Source organism: Salmo salar, chromosome ssa02 (assembly GCF_905237065.1).
Source record: "Salmo salar chromosome ssa02, Ssal_v3.1, whole genome shotgun sequence".
NCBI lineage: Eukaryota > Metazoa > Chordata > Actinopteri > Salmoniformes > Salmonidae > Salmo > Salmo salar.
The window spans coordinates 50174969-50200189 of record NC_059443.1 but is presented as its reverse complement, the minus strand read 5'-3'; the positions used below and the strand labels follow the sequence as shown (position 1 = coordinate 50200189).

Here is a 25221-nt window from a genome sequence, read left to right as displayed (position 1 = left end):
CCAGTTTGCTAAAAAATGAAAATAATCCTGCAGCAACAGGACATGCAAATGATTATGTGGACATTTTTGTAGGGGTTGATACATTTTTTGTTAGAGCATTCAAGTCTGAAATTTCAAAGCATTTAAAAATCTCAAATACATAACAAGTTTAAGCAACAAAAGAGTGATCAAATTAAGATTGTACATCTATACAGTACATTGAACTCAACCACGATAACGCTTGTCGTAAAAACATGACACTGAATATTAGCGAAAGGGAGTTTTCCTATTGCAAAACCCCACACCTAATATCCTCACCCTTCAGAAGCCTGCCTAATCCATTGCTCCAGCATTTCAACGAATAGAAAGCATGGAGATGTAAGAAACCGACAGACAAAAAACACCTCTATAAAGTAGACCAAAAGCAAGATAAGACATAGAGAAAAACGCCCTGTGCGATAAACATACAGAAGCTGAAATATTTCTGTTTACACTCCACAAGAACTAGCCTGGTCCCAGATCTGTTTGTGCTGTCTTGCCAACTATGGTCATTGTTATGGTTATGGATGTGACAATGATCATAAGTGTTGGCAAGACTCCACAAACAGATCTGGGACCAAGCTACACAAGATCAGTGTGTAGACCGCAGAGGACTTATAGTAGCACCCTAGCATCACATGCCTTCTCTGGGGAGCATGACATAACTGACGCCTTGGGAGGACAACTTATAACTCTACATTGTTATGACACCGTTGATAAAGTAGCTGGCCTAGTATGTACCTAAGTCACAGTTTCTGTTATGACTGCTTAAAGTCAGCTATCATTAGAGGCAGTAACTGCTTATGACATCTATATGTCATTATCATGACAGTGCACATAGGTCTTACGAGGAAATATTATTTAAGGAAAGTGTGGTAACTCTTAACATGTAGCTTGCAGGTATAAAGCTTTATTACTAGTTATAAGCATGTATGAGCCTTTATAATGACTTACATTGCATTATAACCTCATAATGCATTATACCTGCACGGGCAAACTGCGATTGGTACATCCATTTTAATATATACTCATTGATTCTTAAAGAATATAACTTATATTTGCTCAGTTCAACTGTCGTAACCCATCAGAAGCCAAAATATAAGCTTGGTTTACTCCATTGTTTGTAAACAATGTAATTATTAAACAGTATCCAAACTTGGCTAAAACTACAAGTTTGATATCATGGATCTTCATTCCTTGCATCTATAGCGCTGTCTAGGAATTCAAGAATAGTTCTTCATCCCCATCCCTCAGCTGTTTACCAAAACAGTGGTGGGGTGTCCGCCTTGTTCTTGTTTGATCAGAAGAGGACTGGCCACCCCTCATAGCCTGGTTCCTCTCTAGGTTTCTTCCTAGGTTCTGGCCTTTCTAGGGAGTTTTTCCTAGCCACCGTGCTTCTACACCTGCATTGCTTGCTGTTTGGGATTTTAGGCTGGGTTTCTGTACAGCACTTTGAGATATCAGCTGATGTAAGAAGGGCTTTATAAATACATTTGATTTGATCTACAGATTGCCCCTTTAAGTAAAGTGTTACCGAAAGCGTTACTGAATTCCTTTAGCTACGCATCGCCGACATGACCTGCATTCGACGACAATCCCTCAAGCCTTCAGCATGAATGGAAAAAGAATGCAATGAAGTTGAACAGTCTCGTAACAGTCCCAATCTTGTGACTCCTCTGCACAGTTTCATGAAATGATGAAGAGGGAAAGGGGAAACCTCAAGTTTACACTTCCACCACTTTTTACTCAAATTGTGTACATTTTTGTGGCACGTGCAACTCTGACTTTGCAAGGAGCAGACTTTTATGAGTTTATTATGTGGAAAATATTTTGCCATCAGCACTTTTCCTCTCTTCCAATTCACTTTTTTAAAGTTAGTTACATTAAAGTGAGTTGTTTGAACTGTGCTTTAGTTCAGCATGTTTGTGCGTGTCTGAAAGATAATGTGTGTGCAAGCGTGCATATGTTTGTGTTCTAACCAACCCGTCAAAATAGGGCTCTTTGGGTTTCAAACTGCGAGTATGTCACTGTGTATGTACATAATGGGTGAAAACGAGTATACACTAATGCATTTTGGCATGCAGAGTGCCCCTCCCTTAGCTCGAGTTCTTATTCATGAGCTTGGCAAGCAATTGCTGGATTTGCGTGCGCGACACGTTCAGGACCGAGTGCCTGCTCCGTGGGCTGCCCGGGCTCTGCAGGGGAGCGTGGCGCCGGTGTGTGGAAGCGTTCATGTGAGCGGGGCTGCTCTCGGCTGAGCGGCTTCGCTGGATGAAGGACCCTCCGGGGTGCGGGTACTGCTCCGTCTCCAGTGTGGATGATGAGAAGACGTAGGAGGCCAGCCTCCGCAGCTGATTGGGCCTCGGGTGGTGCCTGTCATCCTCCAGCTGCAGAAGAGACCAATCAGAAAACAGAAGGAGAGGCATTAGGATGGAAGGGGGAGGGACAACAAGGTCATGCTAACAGACTATAGACTAGTATTGGGTCACGTCCCAACACTCCTGAAACGGCTTCATTTCCTTGTCTTCTTACCCTTCCTCACCAGTATTCTAAAATAATTAGATAGTTGAGAGTTATAGGCTTGGGAGCTCAACTATCCAGTATCTTTCAGGTCAGCTGATAAGAGGGTAAAAGAAGGAGACAAGAAAAGGGATCCATATGGAGTATTGGAACATATCTTGTCATACATCTCTCCTTCCCTGTGTGCATGCTGTAAGGGCTCTCGGATGTAGTCCAGAGAGAAACAGGGAGAGGAAGACTCTATGGTTGCCATTACAGCAGAGGCGTAACAGTAGGTTAAAATGATAGAAGACAGTATTCTACAAAACACTTAAGTGGGTTGCCAGATTGGAAGCAAATGAGAGTAGGTTTCCGTCTATCTCATAATCGAGGCACAGAGCACACATTCCCCAACAATGCCATTAAAAACACACACAAGTACTGCACATGTTCTTCTAGTATGTAAACACATTGAACCTGGGAAAATGCCTGGACACGATCAAATTTCATTACACTCAATGTTGCTTAAAGTAAAAAGAAATAACCTTTGCAAAATGAATAACACAAAATATAGATGGTCTCATCAAGCACACGAAACACAAAACGAAGAAAAGGGGATAAATATGGCTCAACAAAAAAGAGGAGTTCGGAACAGAAACTAATTAAGAAAAAAACAACACAAGTAAGGACTATCCTAAACTGTGCTTACCCCAAAACACCACTTTATTTCTTCGCTTGTTGTTCCCATGGCACCCTCGCTTTTTCTCCTCGGGAGAGTGCAACTTGACATACTGTACTTTTAAGTGATAGGTTGAGCAAATGCATCAGTTATGTCAAGGAAGAGGTCGCAGGGCAAATACAACGAGGGTCCTTGATCATGTTTGCGATAGCGAGGCCTGCCGTACTTGGCACTTGCGGTGAAATCACAAATAAGGCTGGTAAAACGTGATTGGTGAGGTAAGTAAATCAACATTTTTGTTTTCTTTTACAGTAATCCATACAAGGAAATACAACTGGCACAGGGAATGGGTGAACTGGCCTTGTGGTTTTGAAGGGTCCTTGTGTATGCAGGTTTTTATTCTTACCATACTCCTGAGCAAAACATGTTTTTTAACATATTTCATGGACATACTGTAACAGTCAGAAAAAGACACTTACAAAAACATACAAAAAGGTTAAATAGACATAAAATATATCAACTTTATAAAATGGTACGCAGACCTGCATAATACAAGAGTCCTTCAGAACTGGTTTCTAATTGATGCAGTGCTAACGGACCCTAGTGGTACATGGATTCTGGGTAATGTGAATTCAAAAAACAATCTGTAAGATTTCTTGTTCAAAGGTTTTTAGGCAGGGCAACAAGGTCAACAATATTAAATTGTAATCTAAGCCAGTGGGAAAAACTGGTTGATGTCAGGTTGTGTTCTGATTAACATCTTTAAATAGTTGAAATCATCTGACCAGGTAACAACCAAATTATGGTGCCTTTCCCAGGGCTGGATTACCGAACAAGTATGCAGGGCACATGCCCTGGGGCCCCAACCTCTAGGGTGTCCTCTCCCCAAAAACGATTGAACACGTTGGTTGGGGGCCCCTGGAAATGTTCTCTCAGCCTCATGGCAAAATGTATAGAAATAGCATGAAATTTGCTATAAAACTGCAAATGTTTCTGTCTGCCCCATGGCAAAATGTGTAGAATTGCAGGAAATTAGCTTTAAATCAGGTTTAATATGATCTGAGCTAGTTTATGTATTTTTATTCAAATTGCAGAGATTGCAGTGGGTATAATTGGTGGAAAAGACATCAAACTAACGTCCTTTGAGATATTATGGTCAGGTTGATAAAGGAAGGATTACATGTCTTCTTGCACCTGGTTGTAATCTGATGTTGGTTCAACAACATAACCTATGGAGTCTGCATTCTTCCCAGGGTTGTTGATGTCCTCATGACAAAGATGCCTTTACCTGGTTGTAATCTGATTATTTGACTTCGCTTCAACCAGATTTCAACAAAAAGAAACATTACAAAAGCATGTTGTGTGAAGTTTTGGATTTGTATACAAAATAGTTTGAGTGTGTGTATTTTGTTCAATAAAAATAAAAATGAATTTGATTTCGGTTTTCAAAGAACAAGGATTTGCTCCAAAATTAAGTATCTCCAAAAATAAAATTAAATATTTGAAAAGTCATTCTTCCACAGTGCATTTAAACTCCATTTAAAATTCCACCCAATTGAGCCAGTGAGTGATAACTGGGTCGTTACATGAAATTAGTCCCTTTTGGGTAGTGTAATTTGGTGAAACAGACGGATTTTGATGGGAATATCGGCCCTAGGGGATGGGTACTTTTTAATATTATAGGCTTTTAAAATCCAATATTGGTGCACAATATCTATTTGAAATATGAAAGGGGCACCACATGGACTCATTTTGTGGAACGAACCAACTACACTATTGTTTCAATTAAATCAATCTGAACTAACTGGATTTAAAACCACATGTCAGTGACTACTGACTGACATTCTTGTTAGTTTTTTTCTTTTTTTGTCTGTTGTCCTTTATCAGTGAGGGCCATTGTTTCATTCATATAGAGCTGTATCCCATTTTCCATTCAAACCTTTCAAATGATCTGGAAGTTCCTCATAGATAAATACACCTGTTCGTCGAACATCTCATTCCAAAATCATGGGCATAAATATGGATTTGGTCCCCCGTTTGCTGTTGTAACAGCCTCCTCTCTTTCTGGGAAGGCTTTCCACTAAATGTTGGAATATTGCTGCAGGGACTTGCTTCCATTCAGCCACTAGAGCATTAGTGAGTTTGGGCACTGATGTTGGGCAATTAGGCTTGGCTCGTTCCAATTCATCCCAAAGGTGTTCGATGGGGTTGAGGTCAGGGCTCTTTGCAGGCCAGTCAAATTCTTCCACACCGATCTCGACAAACCATTTCTGTATGGACCTTGCGTTGTGCATGGGGGCATTGTCATACTAAAACAGTAAAGGGCCTTCCCCCAACTGTTTCCACAAAGTTGAAAGAACAGAATTGTCTAGAAAGTCATTGTATGCTTTAGCATTACGATTTCCCTTCACTGGAATTAAGGGAACCAGCCCGAACCAGAGAAAACAGCCCCAGACCATTATTCCTCCTCCACCAACCTTCACATTTGGCACTATGCATTACGGCAGGTAGCATGCTCCTGGCATCCACCAAACCCAGATTCATCTGTCGGACTGCCAGACGGTCATAGGAAGGCCAAAAAAGATCATCAAGGACATCAACCACCCGAGCCTGTTCACACCGCTTCCATCCAGAAGGCGAGGTCAGTACAGGTGCATCAAAGCTGGGACCGAGAGACTGAAAAACAACTTCTATCTCAAGGCCATCAGACTGCTAAACAGCCATCACTAACTCAGAGAGGCTGCTGCCTACACTGAGATCCAATCACTGGCCACTTTAATAAATGGGTCACTTGTCACTTTATACAATGCACTCTAAATAATGATTACATATCTTACATTACTCATATCACATGTATATACCATCTATTGCACCTTGCCTATGCCGCTCGGCCATCGCTCATCCATATACTGACATGTACATATTCTCATTCACCCCTTTAGATTTATGTGTAGTTGTTGGGGAATTGTTAGATTACTTGTTAGATATTACTGCACTGTTGGAACTAGAAGCACAAGCATTTTGCTACACTCGCATTAACATCTGCTAACCATGTGTATGTGACAAATACAATTTGATGAAGTGTGATTTGTCACTCCAGAGAACGCATTTCCACTGCTCCAGAGTCCAATGGCGGCGACACTTGGCATTGCACATGGTGATCTTAGGCTTGTGTGCGGCTGCTCGGCCATGGAAACCCAGTTCATGAAGCTCCCGATGAACAGTTCTTGTGCTGACGTTGCTTCCAGAGGCAGTTTGGAACTGGGTAGTGAGTGTTGCAACCGAGGACAGATGATTTTTACGCGCTGCATGCCTCAGCACTCAGTGGCCCCGTTCTGTGAGCTTGTGTGGCCTGCCACTTCGCAGCTGAGCCGTTGTTGCTCCTAGACGTTTCCACTTCACAATAACAGCACTAACAGTTGACCGGGGCAGCTCTAGCAGGTAAAAGAATTTGCCGAACTAACTGGTTGCAAAGGTGGCATCCTATGACAGTGCCACGTTGAAAGCCACTGAGCTCTTCAGTACGGCCTTTCTACTGCCAATGTTTATCTTTGGAGATTGCATGGCTGTGTGTTCGATTTTATACACCGGTCAGCAACGGGTGTGACTGATACAGCCGAATCCACTAATTTGAGGGGGTGTCCACATACTTTTCTATATATAGTGTACATACTCTGCTCTGAGTTAGGATGTTTTGAGCACAGGGATGTGTTGCGGCACCCTCTAGTGTTGGGCGCAGGGGAATAAAAATATATAAACAGTGTTACTGTACTTACACTATGTGTATGGGCCTCCCATTAGACATACACAGTAGCACTTAGTAAGCAATGTATGACACTTTTCAGCATGCACAGTTTATGTAAATCAGGGTTCTCCATCTCTAGGGAGCTACTGGGTGTGCAGGTTTCCCCCCCAACCCAGCACTAACACTAACTAACACCTGTTTCCAATAATCAACTCATCATGACCTTCATTCAACCAGGGATGTCAAACTCAAAACAGTCTTCTATCCATCATTTTGGGACTTTTTGATGCTCCCTGATTGGCTAGCTTTCAAATTCTGTGATTATTAGTGAGCTGGACACAGTCAAGAACATTTATGTATGTAGGCCCATTATAATTTCTACACAGTTTCGATTTGGTTTTAGTCATTTTAAAGTATATTGAGTTTGTCTGTCCCCCCCCCCAAAAAAAGCTCTGGGCCGTACGTTTGACACCTGTGCCATAAGCCAACCAGTGATTGAGCGTTGGAAAACAAAGCATTTATGAATCTCTTTGAAATGCTCATGGATGTGTCTTTGGTTCATACTTAAATGCCTGTTTCTTGACACATATTTGCGTACAAAGCTGTATTTCAGAGCTGAAAGTGTAACGTGACACAAATGAAATATAATACATATATCATTGTTGGGCAAAATAGTATGATTGCATTACATTCTCACATAAAAGACCCCTGAAGAACTGAAACCCTAATGGAAGCTACGGGCACATAAAAAGAAACATTTTGTCAACTTCAATTGTTCTCCAAGAAATTGCTGAATTTCCTCTATAATTCAACTAAAAGACTTGAACATTCCCCATATTTTCTTTGTGCATCTTTTTATGTGTGAGGTAACGGTCAGCTTAATCACATTTGGTGGCAGCGGTGGGATATGTTTCCCTAGCCTGATGGGAAGACCCACGGTTTACATTGTTTAAATCAACATTTTCAAACAAAGGTTTTCATTTTACGAATTTATAACACTGACGTCAAGAACATGGTCAGTATGAAGAAAACGTTTCGAAACTTGGTTGCACCACCTGAACATGTCCAAAGATATTATTTCTGTTACAAAAACATTTTGCTACGGCTATCTGGATGTTTGTTACATTATTCTCATCAGAATGACAAATTGTCATCATGTATGCATATATCTTGTTTCATCAGTGTGTCATAACAAGAGCATCAAGTGCAGTACAACCCTAACGAATGTCAACCCGAATACAGGGACGTACTGGGACCAGGAATCTTTCCGGGGTATGGACCAGCCCATCTGGCATTTGCCGGAACCATACAATGAGAAAATGCTCCATCTGGCATTTGCCGGAACTGTACAATGAGAAAATGCTCGTGGACTCATTGAGAAAACTATTGAGAAAATATTGTAGAAATACACTGGGGGGGGAAAAGAACCTATCAAAATAACCCTACTCATGTCACCATCACCAAGCATAAACTGTTCAATAATTATAACATGTAAGGCTACATCTGATCTGATGCTGGATGGAATATGTAGTTTGCAAAGCCACGTCTCCCATTCATACCTTAGCATTACAAAACAATGGTTAAAACCAAAAGTCATGGGCAAAACCAAAATGATGGAAAGGAACAATTTGTGCTTACTGACACAGAAAAAGGCACGTTTTCTCTCTTTACACTGGCAGGATATGTCACACCAATGGCAGTGTGAATGACACTAAAATGGCTGCGGGAATAATGGTCGCCCCCCCCGCCAAGGTATTCAGTTCCCACTGGCTTGCAAAATTCTAGGGTTGCAAAATTCCCAGCTTTTCTAGAAAGATTACTGGAATTATAAGGAAATAAGCCAGAAATCCGTGAATCTTCCAACTGAGATTTCTGCAAAAACAGGTAATTTGGGTTAAATTATCGGAATTTTGCAACCCTTGGCTTAACCCTACCCCCAGGTTTAGGACTGCATGTTAATGGACATCCTGACCAGAGGGGGCACCGAACAGCTCATCTTTACATAATCTGGATAGATCAACAACACCCACCCGCTTAGGTGGGTCTCATCCATATCATCTAAAGATTCATCGCACTGTGCAGCAGGCGACCCAGCTCTGAGCCGACTACCATGAACATGCAAGGAGAGAAGCCTCCCTCCACCGATAGGTTGGCCCGATCTCTTACCGGTCTTTGGGGTCCGATAGGACGGCCTGACGGGAGTGAATGACAGGGCGACATGGCGGGGCTTCCCCCACTTCGTCTGGAGGCTTCCTCCTCGGTGAGCGTGAGCATGCCCCGGCTGCTGTTGGTTGTGTGGGTCGTCTTGGGCCGCACCACCATCTCCGCCCCTAAAACAAAGGACTGGTTAGGAATCTAGTACCCTTTTCACACTATCATGCCGACCGGAACCAAACTGTGATGGGTTGAATATTTCATTTTCACATTGTCCTTTTCAGCACGGTTCCAGCAAATGTGGTGGATGCATAACCAGGTCAGCTCAGTACAAATGGTTTGGCTTAGTGTGAAAAGTGTTTGCCGGATTAAGCCAAACATCAAATAATATTTTATTGTCAGAGGAGAGATGAGCATCATCGTCAACACAACTTGTACAGAATAGAACTGAATACAACAGAACTGAACTGACTGAAATGTGACATTGTTGAATGTACATAAAATCTTCAGGCCCACCTCCTCCCCGCAGCTTCCTCCTCTCCTCTCCCTCCTCCAGGGGCCTCAGCTCCTCAGGCTCCTCATCGGTGGTGCCCGACGTGGTGGGCTGGAAGTCCCTCAGCTCCGTCTCCTTGTCGATGATCACCCACTCCTTGCTATCAAAGTCTTCCTCCTCTGCTAGCGGCACCGATCTGATAAAGGCATTACTGTGGGCTTCCTGGTCCACGGACGCCACCGAGCCCTCGCCGTGCCGCCCGCGCTGCAGGCCGCCGTCCACAGACAGCATCATGGCCGGTTGGGACGAGCACACGTGGCGCGAGGGCGAGCCCAGGATGTCCATGCGGGACCTGATACTGTGGCACACAGATATGTACACATACACACAGGTACAAGCACCAGGACGTACAAGTTGCACATAGACACACAAGCACGCACAAACAAATGCGCACAGACACACACACACACACACACACACACACACACAACAAAAGAACACACACATTAAGTATTGAATTAAGTATTAAAGTGGAGGGCTATAATAGATAGGCTTATAGCAGTTACACAGACCCTAACCCAAAGGACTTTCCTGGAACACCTAAGAGACTTTAATGTAGCTAGGTACAATACTAAATGTATTTTAGTATTAAGCACTTCCTGGTTAACTACTATACTTAAATACTACTATACTAAAAGCTAGTACAGGTCTGTAACTAATACTAGAGCTGGTTTGTAGTGGTCACCTTTGGCCGTAGCCGTCGATGCCCCTCCCATCAGTGCCCGACATGCGGTCTGACTCTGGGCTGTTGATGCGGCGGTACCGGAGGGAGCGCACCTGGCCACTGGGGGACTCGGGGGCCCCTCCTGCCCTGCACGGCGACATGGGACCGGCCCCTCTGCTGGGCTCATCCCCCTCCTGGGCCCCCTGCAGACACAGAGGGGAGAGGAGGGGAAGAGACGGGAGGTCACGATGATGTACGCTAAACAGTAATTCATTCTAAAACGTGTCTATTTACCACTTCTAGGAGTTTAAAGGGTAGGCCTTCGTCTGTCTAGTGTACACATTTTCTGTCCGGATGTCCATCTCGGTCTGTGCATCTGTATGTCCGTCTATCATCCTCTACCCAGCCAAACATCAATCGATCCCATATTTTTCATTAATAAAAAATGCAAAAAAAATACTGTATCAACAAACAGTATAAGCTACGCTAGAACAACATCTACATCGATGGCATACAGTAAAATGTTGTGTTCTCCTTCCCCTCATCCCTCCCCCCTTACTCACCTTGCCCAGGCTGATCCTGAGTTTGTTGCGGTTGAAGTCGGTGTCCTCCCATCCCTCGCCCTTGGCGTGCGTCTGGCCACCGCCCTCGCCCCCCTGGCGGCTCCCACCGGGAAGCAGGGCCGGAGGGGCGTTCTCCTGGTCGGTGAGGTGCTCGTCCTGGAGCACGTTCTCCGTGTTCTCTCTCTGGAGGTCTCCGGGCACCGGGGTGTTTAGGGCTCTGTGGGAGAAGATGGGTGGGAGTGGCGGGATGGGTTCAGGTTATTAAATCAGTTTATTAAGATCAGCGGCGGCCCAATGATGTACACAATGTATATTATAAACACATGTATAACACCTATATGTGAATATATGTCCTCTGGGAATGCAGGTTGTTGTTCCAGCCCTACTCTATTTTAAAATGTTTAAAAAAAAATGTATTTCCTGAACGAATGCACTTTGCACAGGCAACCCTCAAAAGTTCAGTAAACATCTATTTATTTAGTTAAACATTGATTGTAAACTGGTATTTCAAATGCCTTTTACAGCCTAGTTCAGAATTCAATATCATGCGTTTCAAAGGGTTTGGATGAGCAGAGTGGCAGTAGCCTCGAGGTGTGACAGCAATACTGATGGACACAAAACCTGTTATCTCTCGCATTTGCACTGGGAGGCTCAGGATGCCTCCTAAACGGCAGCCTATTCCCTACATAGTGCAATATGACGTCAAAGTGCACTACTTAGGGAATAGGGTGCCATTTAGGATAGAGCATCATGTGTGATGACGACCAAAACACTAACAATGTCTCCAGAGATAAGGATGTCGTGTTCGCAGGGAAATCATGCAGCTGTGTGTAGTGTGTGCGTGTCTAGGCAGCCTGAACAGTAAAGAGCTTCAAACGAGACAGTCATCAGAGAGAGAGCGCGAGAGAGAGAGAGAGAGACTTCAAAAATAATATATTTGCGTGAGTGAGTCAAACAATAGCTCCCATGAAAGATGTATAAAAGATTAAAAATAGAGCACTGTGACTGCACTCCATCATATTGTGGCACTTTCAGGATCTAATGTATTGTACCGTTGCATTGTGATTTGATACTGTAAATGTCAAGTATCAAAGACAGCCAACTGGTGAAAAAGACATCATCATACACAATGGGGAAACGTTCTGCTTACAAAAGTCAACAACTACAAAATGTGAATCTGCCATGAATGCCTCTATTGGCTCTTCCCATGCGAGCACGCCTCAAGGGAGGCCATTTCAGCTGGCACATTTACACTGATGTGAACACTGAAATGTTGATTAAATGGTTACTATCCCTGTTAACACTAAAATCGCTAAAGCAGTAATTGACTGCTCATTAATATAATTTTTTATTACTCTGCCATTTTTAAAGCCATGCCCCCCTCCGTCCTTGACTTTTCCTAAATAAGTCTATATAACCGTAGTTAGAATGTTAATATCACAAACAGAACTGGAGTTATAACCAGTTTTAGGAGGGCATCTCATTTTTTGAATGTTTTTCCCCGTTGCCCCTCCTCCCGACAGTGGAAGGTGCCGTGCATAGTTGATAATCAGTCTGTAATTACCAAATTGTGAATGAAGAACAAGGCGGGCCATTATATTGTACAGGTAAAATGTAATTATAATCCAAAAATGTATACCCTAAATATGTATCCTATATCAGTCCACCAGACCAAAGCAGTCTTATCAGTCTACTCTGGCCTATTTGGAGTACACAGTGAGAGCGTGCGTAATTTACAATGGCAAGAAGACAAAGATGAATGGATGCACATGCCGTGTTAGCACTGCTACTAGATCTGAATGAAAATAACTCATGACATCTGATTATTCTTCAGGTTCTGAGCCGCAGCGTGAACCAACACCTCCAAGGTCTTAACGAATAGAAGGCAGAACGATGCGCATGCGGCAGGTGCCCTCGCCTCCATTAAATGAAATGTGAGACAAGAGAGAGGAAGAGACGGCACCGTTTGGATACAACAAGCCAGTGACGATACTACAGGTTGATTGTCAGCACAAAATGTCATCACAGAGAGCAGGCCCCAGGGGCGTAGCCAGAAGTTCGATGGTAGGAGGCCTGCTGAAGTTTGGATAGGCAATAATAATAATAATAAATGTATTATTTTTTTGTTTTTGCTCAATCTGATTGGGTGGGTTCGGCAGGGCCTGGCACCCCTGTGGTGGGTCTGTGCCCACCCAGGCCCACCCATGCTTACGCCCCTGACAAGCCCTTCATCTCAAGAAAAAAACAACATCAGCAACAGCAGTCACCAGCTGGAAGCGGTTATTTCTATCCTGTGGAGCATTCGATGGAAAGAGTGTGTAGGCTATATGGAGCGCTTCGGGTCAGACATATAAGGGATACCTTTCTTTGGAGAAATCATGTCACGGGATTGCTTCAGAGAGATCATGCGTCACCTTCTTTTTGCTGATAAAGAAATGAGAATGCGATGCCTGGAAACAAATTCGCCATGGTATCCGACGCATAAATAATTGACTCTTTTTTACTGCTGTCATATCGATACTTATATTCATTATAATGACATTATTACTTTTGTGCAGATTTTCACTATTTATCAAGTACACTTGGTGCTGATTGTAAATGTGTACTTTGTGTTTTTACATTTAGCCTACAATAACATAAACGAATGAAAATGCTATTGTGTTATTTGAAATGGGGTTTTTTTATTACTCAAATGTTACCTTCATAAACACAACCAAATTATAATTTTTGCTATATCATATATGACATGTATGAATTACACTGTTAGAGTGTTGCAGTCAGAATCAATCCTCATTAGCCTGAAGGAGGTTCCTCGAGGCCCAGTGGTTATAGTGATAAATGAATTGCAAGCAGAAAGTTGCCCTGCAGTGTATGATCATGTAAAATGGTGGACTTTCCTTTTAATCCTAATGGTAAATACACTGCTCAAAAAATTAAGGGAACACTTAAAAACAACACAATGTAACTCCAAGTCAATCACACTTCTGTGAAATCAAACTGTCCACTTAGGAAGCAACACTGATTGACAATAAATTTCACATGCTGTTGTGCAAATGGAATAGACAACAGGTGGAAATTATAGGCAATTAGCAAGACACCCCCAATAAAGGAGTGGTTCTGCAGGTGGGGACCACAGACCACTTCTCAGTTCCTATGCTTCCTGGCTGATGTTTTGGTCACTTTTGAATGCTGGCGGTGCTTTCACTCTAGTGGTAGCATGAGACAGAGTCTACAACCCACACAAGTGGCTCAGGTAGTGCAGCTCATCCAGGATGGCACATCAAGATCCAAGATTGGCAAATTCGCCACTGGCGCCCTGTGCTCTTCACAGATGAAAGCTGGTTCACACTGAGCACGTGACAGACGTTACAGAGTCTGGAGACGCCGTGGAGAATGTTCTGCTGCCTGCAACATCCTCCAGCATGACCGGTTTGGCGGTGGGTCAGTCATGGTGTGGGGTGGCATTTCTTTGGGGGGCCGCACAGCCCTCCATGTGCTCGCCAGAGGTAGCCTGACTGCCATTAGGTATCGAGATGAGATCCTCAGACCCCTTGTGAGACCATATGCTGGTGCGGTTGGCCCTGGGTTCCTCCTAATGCAAGACAATGCTAGACCTCATGTGGCTGGAGTGTGTCAGCAGTTCCTGCAAGAGGAAGGCATTGATGCTATGGACTGGCCCGCCCGTTCCCCAGACCTGAATCCAATTGAGCACATCTGGGACATCATGTCTCGCTCCATCCACCAACGCCACGTTACACCACAGACTGTCCTGGAGTTGGCGGATGCTTTAGTCCAGGTCTGGGAGGAGATCCCTCAGAAGACCATCCGCCACCTCATCAGGAGCATGCCCAGGCGTTGTAGGGAGGTCATACAGGCACGTGGAGGCCACACACACTACTGAGCCTCATTTTGACTTGTTTTAAGGACATTACATTAAAGTTGGATCAGCCTGTAGTGTGGTTTTCCACTTTAATTTTGAGTGTGACTCCAAATCCAGACCTCCATGGGTTGATAAATTGGATTTCCATTGATTATTTGTGTTATTTTGTTGTCAGCACATTCAACTATGTAAAGAAAAAAGTATTTAATAAGATTATTTGTTTCATTCAGATCTAGGATGTGTTGTTTAAGTGTTCCCTTTATTTTTTTGAGCAGTATATATATCAGGGTCCTTACCCCACCATGGCGACGGTGGGCCGTGTGTTGTGCTGTGGTTGGGTGGAGGCGCTTGTTGACTGTGTGGAGTCTGTCCCTCCTTTCTCCCAATCAAACGGCTCATTTTCTGTGATGATGTGCTCCTTCATGCTGTTCTCAAACACCGACATCAGCAGCTGGGAAATAAAGGAAATTTGACTTTGGCTACATCCCAAATGACACCCTAATCTTTAAATACACCCTTTCCGTTGACCAGAACAGCAAACGGCCAAATAGAAAACAACTCCAAATTAGACTCTGGTTGTGTCCAAACGGCACCCTATTTCCTTTATATTGTAGTGTACCTCTCTGGTCAAAGCAGTGCAGTATATAAGAAATAGGGTGTCCTTTTAGATGCAATTTTGTTATTGGAAATAGCATAGGGAGAACTAGGAAGTATTGATGAAGTCAATATATCAGTTTGTGTGAGCATACAAAAAAGTCCCCGGAATAGTGAGATGGTGGCCGGTCAAAAAAAAGAAACGTTTGTGGGAGCATTTCAAAACACTTTTAATTAACCTGTTAGGGCTAGGGGGCAGTATTTGCACGGCTGGATAAAAAAAATGTACCCGATTTAATCTGGTTACTAATCCTACCCAGTAACTAGAATATGCATATACTTATTATATATGGATAGAAAACACTCTAAAGTTTCTAAAACTGTTTGAATGGTGTCTGTGAGTATAACAGAACTCATTTGCCAGGCAAAACCCTGAGACATTTTCTGACAGGAAGTGGATACCTGATGTGTTGTATTACCTTTAAACCTATGCCATTGAAAAACACAGGGGCTGAGGAATATTTTGGCACTTCCTATTGCTTCCACTAGATGTCACCAGCCTTTACAAAGTGTTTTGAGTCTTCTGGAGGGAGATCTGACCGAACAAGAGCCATGGAACGATGATGGCCCATTAGACACCTGGCGCGCGAGTTCATGTTGGGTACCCTCGTTCCAATACGTTATAAAAGAGTATGCATTCGTCCACCTTGAATATTATTCATGTTCTGGTTAAAAAAGGCCCTAATGATTTATGCTATACAACGTTTGACATGTTTGAACGAACGTAAATATATTTTTTCCCCTCGTTCATGAAGTGAAGTCCGGCGGGCTTAGATCATGTGCTAACAAGACGGAGATTTTTGGACATAAATGATGAGCTTTTTTGAACAAAACTACATTCGTTATGGACCTGTGATACCTGGAAGTGACATCTGATGAAGAAAGGTAATGGATTATTTACATAGTATTTTCGATTTTAGATCTCCCCAACATGACGACTAGTCTGTATCGCAACGCGTATTTTTCTGGGCGCAGTGCTCAGATTATTGCAAAGTGTGATTTCCCAGTAAGGTTATTTTTAAATCTGGCAAGTTGATTGCGTTCAAGAGATGTAAATCTATAATTCTTTAAATGACAATATAATATTTTACCAATGTTTTCTAATTTTAATTATTTAATTTGTGATGCTGACTTGACTGCCGGTTATTGGAGGGAAACGATTTCCTCAACATCAATGCCATAGTAAAACGCTGTTTTTGGATATAAATATGAACTTGATAGAACTAAAAATGCATGCATTGTCTAACATAATGTCCTAGGAGTGTCATCTGATGGAGATTGTAAAAGGTTAGTGCATCATTTTAGCTGGTTTTATGGTTTTGGTGACCCTGTCTTTGAATTGACAAAACATTACACACAACTCTTGTAAATGTACTGTCCTAACATACTCTAAATTTATGCTTTCGCCGTAAAACCTTTTTGAAATCGTAAAACGTGGTTAGATTAAGGAGATGTTTATCTTTCAAAGGGTGTAAAATAGTTGTATGTTTGAAAAATTTGAATTTTGACATTTATTTGGATTCAAATTTGCCGCTCTTGAAATGCACCTGCTGTTGATGGAGTGCACCACGGGGGGGACGCCTACGTCCCACCTAGCCCATAGAGGTTAAAGTACTTTCCTTATTCTCTATACTGCGAAGGTACCTGATAATCCGGCTTGGTGTAGTAGTCCAGGCCCAATACATGGTCGAGGAAGATATGAAACTCTGAAGGCATGTGTTTCAGCAACATCCTATGGTCATATCGCTCTTTTATCTGCCCAACTTGCTCCTGCGCAAAAAAAACAGAATAAAACATTATATATTTGTTTGACTTTATTTAATTGTCATTCAGTGGCTGAACAAACCAGTCCTTTTCCCCTTCCCCCTCCATTTGCCCATTACGTCATAGTCACAAGTGTCCGAAAGCGGATGGAGTGAAAATGATCAAGGGTGTAGGGGCAAATTAGACCATCCTTTATGCAACTTCAATGGAGCCAACACACACTGTGATATTTGGAGTTTGCACAATTTCATAAAAAGTATCGAGAGGCGTACAAAATTATATGCCACATGCATTTAATTCAGATTTTGAGCCGCAACTCATATTACAAATGAAATACCTACTAAATGAAATGTTTAACTGTTACTAAAATTGTCAAGAGTTGAAAGAAAAAAAGCTTGTTCAGCTTGCGTATTATTTTATTATTTGACTTTAACGATTCGCTAGAAATACAGTGGGTCTGTCGTGGACGAGTGCAGTGACTCTACCTTGTCCTTGATTTTCCGCCATGGTAGCTGTCCAACTGCAAATTCCACCAACATGTAAAATAAAGACCATAGGTCATCATGGCGACCCATTTCCTGGGGAGAGAAAAAATAAAAGTAAAGATTATGAATGATATCTTCATCCATGCTATATCGTTTCAATTAGTACAGTACACCCTTAATAGTGCCTAAGGTTGCCCCCATAGAGATCCTATTAAATAACTAGAGGGGGTATGTATTCTAATTCCTTATTATTATAGTTGCCCGCCACCAATTGACAGTACAACAACACAATGAACAAGTTCTAAGTTTATTTCAAAAGAGCAAAATTGGCAGAAAACATTTCCGAGCATATACATTTCGACAACGTGAACATTGTTTACTTTGTTTTTATGTGCGTTGACTGAGGCATATCGGACAGTTCCTCGAAAACCTGCAACAGTTCTCGGCTGAAAGGAAATAAAACAGTATTAGTGATGGACTAATATCAAGATGCATATACATCAATGTCTTGGAAAAATAACAATTCTAACACATCTTCCTTCTAGGTTTATCCCTACTGTTCACTCCCCAAAATCTGGTGGTTTTAAAAAATATTCCTATCTGACATTTAAAAAAAAAAAAGTTTACTTAAATGTGATGGAAATAATAAGGACAACAAATGGAACAAAAACAATTACTGGTAACGATTTACATTACACTAGCATTCATCCCACATCCGTTAGCGCCAAATAAACATGACACAACAGCTACATAGAGGATACATGCAATACAAGCCATCTTAAGACCCAAAAGCACATCATCGAACATGCTATATTTGACCTTGACTATACGATCTGACATGTGCTATAAGATGCCGAAGTCAGATATAGGTAATATCAATGATTTTGTTGCCAGAATTTAGTGCCGTAGAGGAGTTATGGATGCTTAATGTAAACACAGTCAATCTAAATTGTAAAAATAAAAGCTAAATAATAAAGTAGTCAGAAACATAATTGAGGGGTCACACCAGGAATCTGTACACTAATCCTACTAAAAGCTCATGAATGCATGTCTGTGTGTGTTTGGCTCAGTAAGCGACTTGGGTAAAATCATAATGGTATTATAATGTAGTTGAGCTAAATTCCATTTTAATCCAGTCAATATAAATAATTAATATTCAATGAACTTGAATTGTAATATTTCAATAACTCCTTTATTCCTTAGAACTTTTTCCTAAATGTCGATTCATTTCCTAAACTGACAATCTGAAAATTGAATTGCGCCTCTCTAGCTTAGTTTAGTAACTCAATCTCTTGTGTTTGGCTTGAGATGGCAGTATCAGTGGCGTGGAACATGCTGTTCGTTCTCACATTACCCTCATGGTTTGCTGGTGCCATGACCTTAGCTCCGAGTGGAGCAAACTGAACGCGCACGGTCGAGTTCCACGGTCTCGAACACTGAGTACCGAGCTCTCAGAGGTAGACACTGGGGCTGCATCCCGAATAGTACTATTTGGGACGCATCCTAGGTTTAGATTTGACAGGGAAGGATGCCCCGTTATTGTCAACAATAACACCCCCTGTGCTCTTATCTGGTTATTACAGAGAGAGGCTGCCTGTATGTCAGTTGACATACTGTATGTATGCAGACATGTGGCTGTTAGAGACATGAGAAACTTCCACATTGCTCTAACTTACACTTAGATATTCCGTTGCTTTCAACTGCATATGCATCAGAATAAGGACCCTACTCTGACACATAGATATTCTGTTTCTTTTAGGTTTTAGCTAAGTGTAAGTTAGAGAGCGAGCAATAATGTACAAATGTCTCACATCCGAATATGGCTCTAATATTATTGCTATGTACTGTAGATAGATCCACTTATAACTGTTGCTATATAAAATAGCTGCAAGCAACAATAACGGGGTCCTAGCAATAGAAACAGCACCACTTGGTTAACTATTGATGTAAGTAGAACAGAAAGGTTGAAAGTGGGTGTTCTTAGTGTGACCCCTCTGCTATGAGGAGAACAGAAAGCTTGGTGACCACACTCACGTCACTCTGTCACCATGCACGTGACAGCCATGGCGGAGCAAGGATCTGATGGAGAAACGGGTTGGAGCATGCACTTCAAAATCAAATATCCAAAGGAACTGTAAAACACAAAACAAAGGCAAGCACTGAAACAAAAGGAATTAATAAACATAAGGAAATGTAACAGAAATAGGCACACATCACATAGAAAAAGTGACATTCATAAATCCAAATTACACATAGTAAATGGCAGTAACTTGTCAAACATTTTCTATTGGCTTTTATGTAATAGAGAGAACTATATACAGAAAATGTGTCAGTTTGATTTGTGGGAACTGCTGGTGACTGGGGACCTTACTTTTTTCAACTGGCTGTTTTCAAGTTTCAAAACACTGCATCCCATTTTTTCACCTACTGTAGGTATGAAAGTGGATTGAGTGGTATCCTATCCAAGAGGAAATAATGTGCATGAAACAGCCTTAATAATACCTATATAATGGTGTTATATAGTCTGTAATAACAGATTATTACAAGTTAAAACACCCAAAACATAGACGTAATACGTATAGGGCCGGTTTCCCAGACACAGATTAGGCCTAGTCTTGAACTAAGACGCACTAGTGAATGAGTTTTAGTCTAGAAATAGACTTCATCTGATTACACATTGTCACATCCTGACCCGAGTAAGATATAATTTTCTATAGTAGACTAGGGCAGGGCGTGACAGGGGGTGTTTTGGGTTGTTCTAGGTTTTCTATTTCTATGTTTAAGTTCTAGTTTTTCTATTTCTATGTTGGGATTGTTTGGGGGTTGATCTCTAATTGGAGGCAGCTGATCCTCATTGCCTCTGATTAGAGATCATATTTAAGTAGGTTTTATTTCTCTTGCTGCTCCATCCCACGCTGCTTGGTCCTTTGGTGGTGGGTGATTCTGTCACGGCTGTTTGAAGGAGCGGACCAAAATGCAGCGTCGGTTTCGTTCCACATATTTATTAGTTAGTGAAACTTAATGCAATAACAAAGACAAACTTACTGACAAAACAACAATCAGTTACGCAGGAGGAACAAACACACTCACAACATATAATAACCCACAAACAGGAAGAGAAAAACCACTACTTAAATATGATCTATAAACAGAGGCAATGAGGATCAGCTGCCTCCAATTAGAGATCAACCCCAAACAACCCCAACATAGAAATAGACAAACTAGAACTTAAACATAGAAATAGAAAACATAGAACATCCCAAAACACCCCCTGTCACGCCCTGCCCTACTCTACTATAGAAAATGACATCTTACTAGGGTCAGGACATGACACACATAAAACTCCCTGAAAAGTGGCCTAATCCTGCAGCATTACATACTCAAAATAGTAAACCAGCTTCAATCAAATATAAACGTGTTAAAGCCATACATTTTGGCAGCTGATATGTAATTTGACAGATGCCTCAAGATAAAGCTAACTCTGAAAGCATTTTTTCCCAGCAGCACCTGATATATTTATATATTTTTTATGTAACCTTTATTTAACTAGGCAAGTCAGTTAAGAACATATTCTTATTTACAATGACGGCCTAACCCGGCCAACGCTGGGCCAATTGTGCGCCGCCCTATGGGACTCCCAATCACGGCCGGATATGATACATCCTGGATTCGAACCAGGGACTGTGGTGACTCCTCTTGCATTGAGATGCAGTGCCTTAGACCGCTGCGCCACTTTGGAAACCCAATATGTCAATATATGAAAACGTCCCAAGAGTTTACAAAACCCATCAACATTGAACATGCCCCTAAACCTGCTACTCAGCTACTGCATAAAGGACAAAGACAAGTTATAGAAAATAAATTAGCATGCCATAATCTCTACATAAATAATATTTTCCACTTCTCAGAAGCAGTCATGGAAAACAAGATTTCTTATAAACGCCTGATGTGTGCCACGAGAGGAAAAATAGCTCCACTATTTATTACCCACAATGATTTATTCAGTTATCAGGGAGGGAAAGTGAGAGAGGATCCCTCTTCATTGCGGAGAGAACACTGGAGTGTGTAGCAGCTGGTAGGTCTTTCACTGCACAGGCACTGAATGCTAACGGCTGAGTGCTAACAAATATGCTTTTTGGCTAATGGCTGGGGGCTAACAGCTACATGCTAACAAAAATGCTTTGTGGCTAATGGCTAAGGGGCTGACATAGTGGCAAGGTGAAGGTCATTTGGACTGGGGAGGCCCCTGACACTTGCTTCCCTGGAGACCTGGCTGCATAGGGGTACGGGAGAGGCATACACTGCTAATGGCCAGGGACTGGGGGAAGAGGGAGATGAAGAGAGGGAGGGGAGATGGAATGAGGAGGAGGGAGTGATAGAGGGAGGGAAGCAGGGGTAAAGAACGAGAGACAGACATGGAAGCAGGGGGAGTTAAATAAAACGAGATGGAGAGACAAACAGGCAGGAGAGAGGTAGACAGAAAGAGGGAGAAGCAAATGGGAGAGAAAAAGGGAGGGATAACGATAGAGAGAGAGGGAGCCAGAGCCTCGCATTCATCACGAATCAATGAGCTGAAGCTGACTCAGCTGTACTGCCTAGAAGGGAAAAAAAATCAGAGAGCAAGAGAAGGGGAAAAGGAGAAGGGGAGCGAGAGGCGATGCCATAGCCCACTGACGCATGCAAAAGCAAATTAAATCTCACACTGCTGCACTCAGAGCTCTGAATGCATGAGGACACAGAGTGTTAGCGCCAGAGATATGAGAGGAGATGGGGGAGATGTAGAGGGGTAGAGAGAAATAGAGGAGAGCAGATAGTGACTGAGTAAAAGAGATGAGAGGAGAGAAATAGAAAGATGGGAGAGTAGGAAAGTGGAGGGAACGGGGAGAGCGGTGCCTAAGAGATGGGAGGCAATAGAAGGGGAGAGAAATGGAAAGAGTGGATGGAAAGGGAGAGGAGCTGAAAGAGAAATGGAGTGGATGAGAGAAATTAATAAGAGGCAAGAGGGGAAAGGAGAGAAGATACTTGAGAGAGTCTAGAAAAAGGAGGGGAGAGGAGAAGAGGAAAGAAGGGAGGAAAAAGGAGAGAGATAAAGGGGGAGAAGATTCCAGGGTAGAGAAGGACAAATGCATAAGCAATTGATGAGAGGGAGAAGAAAGGAGAGGAGGTGAAAGTGCTAGAAGAGATTAAGGGAGATAAAAGGATAGGGAGAAGAGGAAATGACAGGATGGAAGTGGAGGAGAAGAGAAGAAGAGGGAAGATCAAAGAGGGGAAGAAGAGGAGAGATTGAAAATGCAGTCAATAAATTAAATCAAATTTTATTTGTCACATGCGCTGAATACAACAGGTGTAGACAAAGCAGTGAAATGCTTACTTACAAGCCCTTAATCAACAATGCAGATTCAAGAAGAAAAAAAAATGGAGAAAAAAAAGTATTAAAGAGCAGCAGTAAAATAACAATAGCGAGTCTATATACAAGGGGTACCGGTACAGAGTCAACGTGCGGGGGGCACCGGTTAGTCGAGGTAATTGAGGTAATATGTACATGTAGGTAGAGTTATTAAAGTGACTATTCTTAGATAATAACAGAGTAGCAGCAGCATGGGGGGGCAATGCAAATAGTCTGGGTAGCCATTTGATTAGAAGTTCAGGAGCCTTATGGCTTGGGGGTAGAAGCTGTTAAAAAACCTCTTGGACCTAGACTTGGCGCTCCGGTACCACTTACTGTGCGGTAGCAGAGAGAACACTATTATGACTAGGGTGGCTGGAGTCTGACAATTTTCAGGGCCTTCCTCTGACACCGCCTGGTATAGAGGTCCTGGACGGCAGGAAGGTACCAAAGGTATCTATATCCACAGTAAAACGAGTCCTATATCGACATAACCTGAAAGTCCGCCCAGCAAGGAAGAAGCCACTGCTCCAAAAACCGCCATAAAAAAGCCAGACTATAATTTGCAACTGCACATGGGAACACAGATTATACTTTTTGGAGAAATGTCGTCTGGTCTGATGAAACAAAAATAGAACTGTTTGGCCATAATGACGATCGTTATGTTTGAAGGAAAAAGGGGGAGGCTTGCAAGCCGAAGAACACCATCCCAACCATGAAGCATGGGGGTGGCAGCATCATGTTGTGGGGGTGCTTTGCTGCAGGAGGGCCTGGTGCACTTCACAAAATAGATGGCATCATGAGGCAGGAAAATGATGTGGATATATTGAAGCAACATCTCAAGACATCAGTCAGTAAGTTAAAGCTTGGTCACAAATGAGTCTTCCAAATGGACAATGACCCCAAGCATACTTCCAAAGTTGTGGCAAAATGGCTTAAGGACAACAAAGTCAGGGTATTGGAGTGGCCATCACAAAGCCCTGACCTTAATCCTATAGAAATGTTATGGGCCGAACTGAAAAAGCATGTGCGAGCAAGGAGGACTCAGTTACTCTGTCAGGAGGAATGGGCCAAAATTCACCCAATTTATTGTGGGAAGCTTGTAGAAGGCTACCCGAAACGTTTGACCCAAGTTAAACAATTTAAAGGCAATGCTACCAAATACGAATTGATTGTATGTATGTAAATGTCTGACCCACTGGGAATGTGATGAAAGAAATAAAAGCTGAAATAAATCATTCTCTCTTCTATTATTCTGACATTTCACATTCTTAAAATAAAGTGGTGATCCTAACTGACCTAAAACAGGGAATTTTTACTTGGATTAAATGTCAGGAATTGTGGAAAACTGAGTTTAAATGTATTTGGCTATGTTGTATGTAAACTTCCGACTTCAACTGTATGTGAGAATGCTATTCATTGACTTCAGGGACCCTGGGCATATTTCTTTTTGTGTTTTTCAACACCATAGTGCCCTCAAAGCTCATCACTAAGCTAAGGACGGGACTTAACACCTCCCTCTGCAACTGGATCCTGGACTTCCTTATGGGCCGCCCCCAGTTGGTAAGGGTAGGTAACAACACATCCGCCACGCTGATTCTCAACACAGGGGCCCCTCAGGGGTGCGTGCTCAGTCCCCTCCTGTACACCATGTTCACTCATGACTGCACGGCCAGGCACGACTCCAACACCATCATTAAGTTTGCCGATGACACAACAGTGGTAGGCCTGATCACCGACAATGACGAGACAGCCTACAGGGAGGAGGTCAGAGACCAGGCTGTGTGGTGCCAGGACAACAACCTTTCCCTAAACGTGATCAAGACAAAGGAGATGATTGTGGGCTACAGGAAAAGGAAGACCGAGCACGCCCCCATTCTCATTCACGGGGCTGCAGTGGAGCAGGTTGAGAGCTTCAGGTTCCTTGATGTCCACATCACCAACAAACTAACATGGTCCAAGCACACCAAGACAGTCGTGAAGAGGGCACGACAAAACCTATTCCCCCTCAGGAGACTGAATAGATTTGGCATGGGTTCTCAGATCCTCAAAACGTTCTACAGCTGCACCATCGAGAGCATCCTGACTGGTTGCATCACTGCCTAGTATGGCAACTGCTTGGCCTCCGACCGCAAGGCACTACAGTGGGTAGTGCGAACATCCCAGTACATCACTGG

The 25221-nt window shown here is 42.6% G+C and overlaps 1 protein-coding gene across 2 annotated transcripts in view; it reads right to left on the bottom strand.

The window, feature by feature from the left end:
* Positions 1 to 25221, bottom strand: part of LOC106585095 (tau-tubulin kinase 1) — a 53418-nt gene that overhangs the window by 10653 nt on the left and 17544 nt on the right. For both annotated transcript variants that reach the window (XM_045705408.1, XM_045705410.1), the window contains exons 7-14: positions 18039 to 18104; positions 17659 to 17751; positions 17054 to 17179; positions 15052 to 15206; positions 10876 to 11092; positions 10334 to 10515; positions 9612 to 9946; positions 9108 to 9271 (exon numbers count right to left, since the gene is read on the bottom strand). In XM_045705408.1, the coding sequence (XP_045561364.1) occupies positions 9108 to 9271; positions 9612 to 9946; positions 10334 to 10515; positions 10876 to 11092; positions 15052 to 15206; positions 17054 to 17179; positions 17659 to 17751; positions 18039 to 18104 (1338 nt within the window). The remainder of the gene's footprint in view (positions 1 to 9107; positions 9272 to 9611; positions 9947 to 10333; positions 10516 to 10875; positions 11093 to 15051; positions 15207 to 17053; positions 17180 to 17658; positions 17752 to 18038; positions 18105 to 25221) is intronic.